At 53.1% G+C, this 7008-nt stretch overlaps 1 protein-coding gene across 1 annotated transcript in view; it reads left to right on the top strand.

Annotated features, from left to right (window-relative positions):
- KY (kyphoscoliosis peptidase) overlaps positions 1-7008 on the top strand; it is a 28048-nt gene continuing 21040 nt past the window's right edge. Inside the window, exons 1-3 of the mRNA XM_008923410.3 lie at positions 1-279; positions 2310-2359; positions 3555-3608. Coding sequence (XP_008921658.1) covers positions 3566-3608 — 43 coding nt within the window. The 5' untranslated portion in view covers positions 1-279; positions 2310-2359; positions 3555-3565. The remainder of the gene's footprint in view (positions 280-2309; positions 2360-3554; positions 3609-7008) is intronic.

Genomic DNA, 7008 nt, shown 5'->3' with positions numbered 1-7008 from the left:
GCAGATGGTCAGGGCAGCTTGGCCCGGGGCCACTGTCAGCCCCGGGCTCCTCACCTCAAAGGATGTGCTCACCGAGGCCACCTGGGCCCCCTGCACACCTGCGGGCTGGCCAGGGCAGCGGCACCAGGGGAGAGCCGGAGCGGTTGCTGGCGTGGCAGGGGTTAACACTAAACGGTCCCAAAAATCGCGGTGCCCCCGTGCCAGCATCGCCAGCTGCTACGGAGGGTCCTGCTCCTGCGTGAGCAAAAGCCTGGGATAGCTGTAGGCAGAATTTGGCAGGTAGAGACACCCTGAGCAATGCTGACTGGCAGAGGGATCACAGCACCGCAGGGAAACCCTCAAAAGCCACAATCACCCAGCAACGACCTGCCCTTGGTGGCCGTTGTTGATGCAGCTCCGGCTGCCCAGAGCTCCCAGGAAGGATCTGCTGCCCCGTTTGCCCCTAGGACAAGGGCACAAGGGGCAGAAGGGGCACAGCAGGGCAGCAGGAGGAGCAGGGGAGGGGTGGCAATGGCAGGGGCAGGAAGCAGATCCTGTGCCTGGCCACCACCCCATGGGCTGGGGGCACAGGCAGGGAGCCAGGGCTTGCAGCTGGGCTGCAGGGAGTGGGGCCATGGGCAGGGATTGGCCATGGATATCACCTGGTGTTTTCTGCCCCCCAAATTAGGCATTTTGCACCATCACCAATCAACTGGGGCTTTCTGGCCAAGAGCAATAGCTTCTCCGGGCAACCACAGGAGAGCTCCCGTGGCAGGGGCACAGTGGGGGCTCTGTGGTGCATCAGAACAGGAGCTCCTGCAGCACTAACACAGCTGTGGGCACGTGAGAGCCCAACAGCTCTGCTCCAAACTGTGCTCCCAGGAGCCCCAGGCAGCGAGCACGGCCATAAAGAGCAGAGGCAGCAGCGCTCCAACTTCCTGGCACTCGGGGAATCTTCCTGGATCACGTTACGTTCATGTGTCCTTGGCTCATCTCTGTACAGTTGAAAAACACTGTAAGGGGAGCCAGTTAATTGGGACAGCAGGGCTCAAGGAGCAAAACCCAGGGAACCAGCTCCTGCTTAATTGGAGTCCTGCTGCTGTACCCAAAGCAGCCTGTTTGCACAGCCCTGCTTTCTCAGGTGCTCTCCGGCTGCTGGTCAGGGTCGGCTGCCCACCAAACCTCTGTGTTGCTCCCGGGCTGTTCTGCAACATGGTCCTGAGGAGTGGCCAGTTCCCACTGCTGGTGGGGTGGTTGTGGAGTCCTCATCCCTGGAGGTGTTCAAGAAACAACTGGACGTGTCACTCAGTGATCTGGTCTAGTTGACAAGGTGGTGTTCAGTCAAAGGTCAGACTTGAGGTCTTTTCCAATCTAAATGATTCCATGATTCTGTGATTTTGGCACCAAATGAACCAGAAAGAAGGCAGGCATTAAGGGCGATGGCTGGTTGTGACCCCCACACTGGCACGGATGAGGACAGTGGGGTAGTTGCAGTGACACTCAGCATTCACTCTGCTGGTGCTGCATGTCACAACCTGCCCTGCCTTAGCACGAAAGGCTCCCAGCCCTGAGGGGATGTTCCCAGGCACTGCCACGGTACAAATAAATAACAACAATAATACTCGGTGGGGGGGAGCCCTGCCATCTGACCCAGTGCTGATGGAAAGAGCAAAGAGCCTGTGTTTGCCCCCAGCAATGTGAATCCACTGGCATCTGGTCACCGAGCAGGAAGGGCTGACGGTCGTTTGGAGGGAGCGGCTGTGGCAGTGGGACCGTGGTGACAGAGCTGTGCTGGCACCAGCACCCACACAGCTCCAGACTTTACTGGTGCAAACCCATCACAGGCAGATGAGCTCCAAACACCAAGTGCACCACACACAGCCCTCACACCTAACACCCAGGAGACCTTCTCTTACCTTTGTTATGGATGATTATTTAAGGAATACTTTTAGAGTGATGGAGATGCTTTGCCTCTTCAGTGTTTTCCCTCTCTGAAAGAGGACCAGTCCTCACTTCCTTGGCTCTGTAGGGGTCATCACAGGGGTCGGGTCTTTTTTGCTTGAGTAGTCCTAAAGCAGAAAGGGATACAGATCAGGAGGGCAAGACACACCCTCGGCCCAAAGGCATCAGCTCCAAACGCAACCCTGAGCCACGGGCAGGGAGGAGGCAGACAAAGGGCCACATGGGTCACCATGGATGTCCCCATAGCACCCTTGAGCTAAACCAGGTGACAGAAGCAAAACACAGATTTGAGGGAGAACTACTCCCTTCCAGGTGGGCAGCTTGGTCTCTCAAGGGACTGGGAACTGACAGTCCTGTTTTCCTTGCAGGCTCTGCCCGGGCTGTGGAAGCGAAGACGACGATAAAGCCGACGATCTCAGTAAGTCAGTTGTGGGACCAGCACTAGAGTGACACTGGTGTTTAAAAATGCAACCTCAAGTACAGCAAGCTGGGGCTTGTGGAAGACTCTGCCTTACTCCTTCTGCTTTTCCACTTCTGGGGGATCTTGGGAAAAATAAAAGAGCTTCCTCTGATCCTACCAAACAAGAGGGATAAACTCCAAGTGGTGTTGTATCAGGGTGCAATACACAAATTACCACTGCCACCACTCCAGTTCCCCAGTTTCCAGGGAACTAATAAATTTCCATAGAATCACAGAATGGTTTGGGTTGCCATGAGCAGCGACATCTTACATGAGATCAGGTTGCTCCAAGCCCCATCCCACTCAACCTTGAACACTTCCAGGGATGGGGCATCGACCTCACTGGGCAGCTTGTGACATGAAGTTATAAAATATTTCTAGAAAGAAAAAATGAAAACAAAGACTATTCTTATTAGCAGCGAGGTGGTTGATGCTCCTTCCCACCCAGTTCAGCTGCACCAAATCCAAGCAGGTCTATCCCTGTCTTTAATCACAATATGTGAGCTTGGCTGGATGAGCAGGGAAGGGGGGTGGATGGTACCTCCAGCTCATCTCCCAAAGAACAAAATACCAAGCTCTGCTGAGCACTGTGGCAAACCTGGGACTCTCTGGGTAATCTGAAGGAGCTGGCAGGAGAGAGAGGCAAAGCAGAGCATCATTCCTGGGGTAACGGCCCATGCACACTCCTGCCCTGAGGCTCAGCCCATCACATTTCCAAGAGGAAAGCTGAGGGAGCAGCACTGTCCTTGCAGCTGCCTCAATGACAGGAATAATGTGCTGCAGAGCTAAGGGGGACAATGGGACTATGATAATGAAAATACAGGAGTGAAAATTCATTACTGGAGTCTGCTCGGGAGCATCCTGAGGGATCCCCTAAGGTTTTCTGGGCTGCTTTAACCCTTTGGGCCTGGCTCTGGTAGTCAGGCCGATGTGCTGTGCTGCTGTCTGTGCTTTCCTTCTCTTTTTTTTCCCATTTCTCTATCAAAACAATGATCTCCTTCTCCAAACAAAGCACTGTGCATCTCGCAGATCCACAGGGCCCTTTGGTCCCAGCTTCCTGCAACTGTGCACACACAGCAAAAAGCATAATGGTTGATTTTTGGTCAGCTGCTCCAGGAAAGAGTCTAACAATGTTTTCTCCTATTTCCAACAGCTCACGTGGAGATGGGAGCAGTGACTGGACAAGACAACCAGCCCAACTCCACAGGTGAGTTCATTCCTCCTGAGGGGAAGAGTCTTCCCTGGCTGCTTTTTGGCCTCCTCAAGCAGAAGGGATCTATTTCAGTGCTGTTAACGTTGCTTAGGTCTTAATGCTGATAATGTTTGCATTCTGTCAGGACTATGAAAAGTTAGAGATTCCCATCAGGCATCTCCATGGCAACCCCGGGATGCTCATCCCAGCCAGGTGCAGTGTCCATGTCAGAGTGACAGGCTGTCAGGTTCATCTCCCACTGTCCTTTGGAAGGGCAATGGGAACTGAGAGGGGGTCTGGCTCCTCTCAAAGCACTCCCAGGCTGCTGAGGAGCAGCACATCAAATGCCTGGGGGCTTCGACCTGGGGAACCAGCCAAGCGGCTCTTCCCAGCTGGTGGCAAAATACCTGGCAAAGGTACTTTTGGCAGGGTTTTTTGGAAGGTATTGGTACCTGGCGAAGGTGGTTTTGGCAGGTTTGGCCGATGCAGAAATGATTTGGTGTTTTGGGCTTCTCCCACTGCCAGAAGGTGCAGCCTTTGCTCCTGACACAGCAGCAAATATGGATAGACCTTCTCAAAGACAAGAGACAGCTACCTCTACAGCTTCTCCAAGTCGTGGGCAAACTTGCTTCCATTGCCACCATTGTGTCCTCAGCTCATCCAGTAGCTCACGTGTCCAGGACCACCAGGAGAACATCCAGCCCCTTCCACAGCATCCTGGTACCTTGGGTTAGGAAGAGATAACCCCAGTGAGAACTGTTGCATGATCTTGCCTCCAAATGACCATTCTGGTCCTTTAGCTCTGGCTCCAGGTAAACACAACCAGGGAGCCTGTCCACCTGCAGGCAAAGTTCCTAAGGAACTTTGCTCTGCTCTTATGGCATCTCAAGAAGGAAGGTTTGGAGGTTCAGACCTATCATGTCCACTTTCCTTCAAACACCACAACTCACACTGAGCTCCAGGTATTTTTTCCAAACTTGCTTTCCATTTACCTTTGTCATTGTATCAGAGAATACCAGGTTGGCTGGGCAGAGGAGATAAGTGCTTTGTCTATTGGGTCACCAAGAAGGGCTTTGCTCATCTCTGCAGCAGAGAGATGTTGATAAAATGCAAAAAAATAGCACTTTCTGCATCTCCCAGGAAGTGCCATGCCACTTGTTTAATTAGAAGGGGCAAGGCTCCCTCCTGACTAAACCAGAAATAGACTTCCAGGGTAAAAATAAACCTGCCTGGGTATTCTGGGGGACTCTCAGAAAGAACAGCTCTACAATCTCCCCCAGTCTTGCACAGTACAAGAGCCAGAATTTCAGAGGAGGGATATGTGGAGAAAGCCAGTCTGCTCTGGGGGAGAGACCCCCTTCATATTTAATGCTAGTGTAAGCAGTTAGAGCATATTTTCCACTCTCCCCCCATTCCTTCACCTATGTCTCCTCACCCATTTATAACCATGCTGCCCATCTCAGATGCACTTGGTGTCATACATCACCCACATGTCCCAGGGCAGTTTTATGGTAAGTGGTTGATCATAAAACACATTGCCCAAGGGCACAGCTAATGGATAATTTGGGTTACCAGGACACCTTGAAAAAGGATCCCTAAATCCTCTGCAGGGTCACACTGGCCCCCATTGCCTTCAAAGGATGAGTTATTTGAAGACTACCCACGAATTGATGTCTAATGACCGTGTGCAGCCCAGCCAGGATCCTCATCCAGCAAGGCCAGCAGCAAACCCAAGCCAAGCAGCAGGGCTGAAGGTCAACCAGACAGACAAGGCAGGACAGCTCTGGAGAGCCTGGCAGCCTTTGGTGGCCAACGTCCTGTCAGCAGCCCCCTCTCTCCTTCCCTCCCTCCAGCAGCCCAAGTGCTGGGACAGAGGCACCCTGCCCAGCAGAGCCCCATCCAGCTGCCAGGGAAGGAGGACCTCCCTGCCAGAGTGCGACCTGAGGTGGCTGAGGACACACAGCCACTCCTGCAGGTCTCTGCCATGGGGCATCCACATTGGTCTTTTCTGTTTTTAAGAAACCTTAGCAAAGCATCTGCCTAATCTCCAGCTGCTGAAGGCTTGTTCTTCAGGAACAAAGAACAGTGGCCATCACAGCAATGTCACTTGTCACTGAAAAAAGGGAAAGTGGGAGAAACCTGCAGAAATGTTTGCAGTGCTCTCTCTGAGCACAGAGCTGTGACACTCTCCCTGAGCCACACTCCACTCCTCACCCTGCTCCGTGCTCCTCACACAGCTGCTTCCAGCACCTCTGTGCAGGCAGGGTGTCCCCAGGCTCCCTCATAGAAGGAGTGCTGTGCTGTATCACAAGCCAGGGGCCAATCAGGCTTGGCTTTTATCCCCAGCAATCTCACCTGGGATGCAGTACCTTCTGCCAGAGGCTGCCCAGCTGGGGACAGTTATTTCCCCACAGGAGGTGGAACTCACCTTCAAAGCCAAGTCTCTCCCTGGGGTCGCGCCATTCGACTCGGTTTTGTGCCGACCCTCATTGTCTCCCTGTCATCTGAACACATCCTTGACCCCTCCAGCAGGGCTATCCCAGCCATCAGTTAGCCTCCCAGTTGTGTGGATACCAGGAAACTGGATACATGGGCTTATAGTTCAGTGGAAAGTTCTGCTGCCGTCTTAAATCATAAAGCACAGCTGCTGACACAGCAGAACTGCAGAGTGAACAGTCTGAGCAGCCTGGGGATGGAAAACGCCGGGAGGAGAATAAGGGCAGCGTCTTGCAGCTCTGCTGGAGAGAGGAAGAAAGGGCAGGGAGGTCAAGAGAGCAGATTAAAACTCACCAGAGTGCAATTGTAATGTGTTACCCACCATGGATGCATCCCAGCATTCCGAAGTTAACTTGCAAGGAGCTGAGATTCAATGTCTGCAAGTGCAAAGTAATGCCTGGGAAAAAACAAAACAACCCCCAGACTACAAATATATCCACACGTGATAATGGGCTCTGAATGAGCAGTTCTGAGGAGGAGACACATCTTGGGGGTCTGGGTGGACAGTACTGGGAAAATACCCACCTCCTGGATGGTTAACAATGCCAGGCTAATGCTGGGATGGGACCTGGACAGGAAGGGCAGGGAGAACAGCACAGGAGCCACTGGCACACCTGCACGTGCAGCAGCACCACTGGCCCTGGACAAGGGCTCAGAAGAGGAGGAGCAGCAACAGGGAACAGCCCCTGCACGAAGGCTCTCCAGCTTGGAGGTGACACTGCTAACTCCTTCCTGGACAGCAGGGCTGGGAGAAACAGGGACACTCTTCGTCGCAACCCAAGAAGCCGCAAGTGCCAAATGAAAGGCAAAGGTTTCTAAGCAATGAGTAATGATGACCCAAAAGGGTCATCAAGGATGTCAGTACCAAAGTACGTTAATGGGGGTTCATCTTAACCTGACTTTGGTGTTGCCTCCAATG

Source organism: Manacus vitellinus, unplaced genomic scaffold (assembly GCF_001715985.3).
Source record: "Manacus vitellinus isolate BGI_N305 unplaced genomic scaffold, ASM171598v3 scaffold_49_pilon, whole genome shotgun sequence".
Classification (NCBI taxonomy): Eukaryota; Metazoa; Chordata; class Aves; order Passeriformes; family Pipridae; genus Manacus; species Manacus vitellinus.
This window is presented reverse-complemented; position numbering and strand designations above follow the sequence as displayed.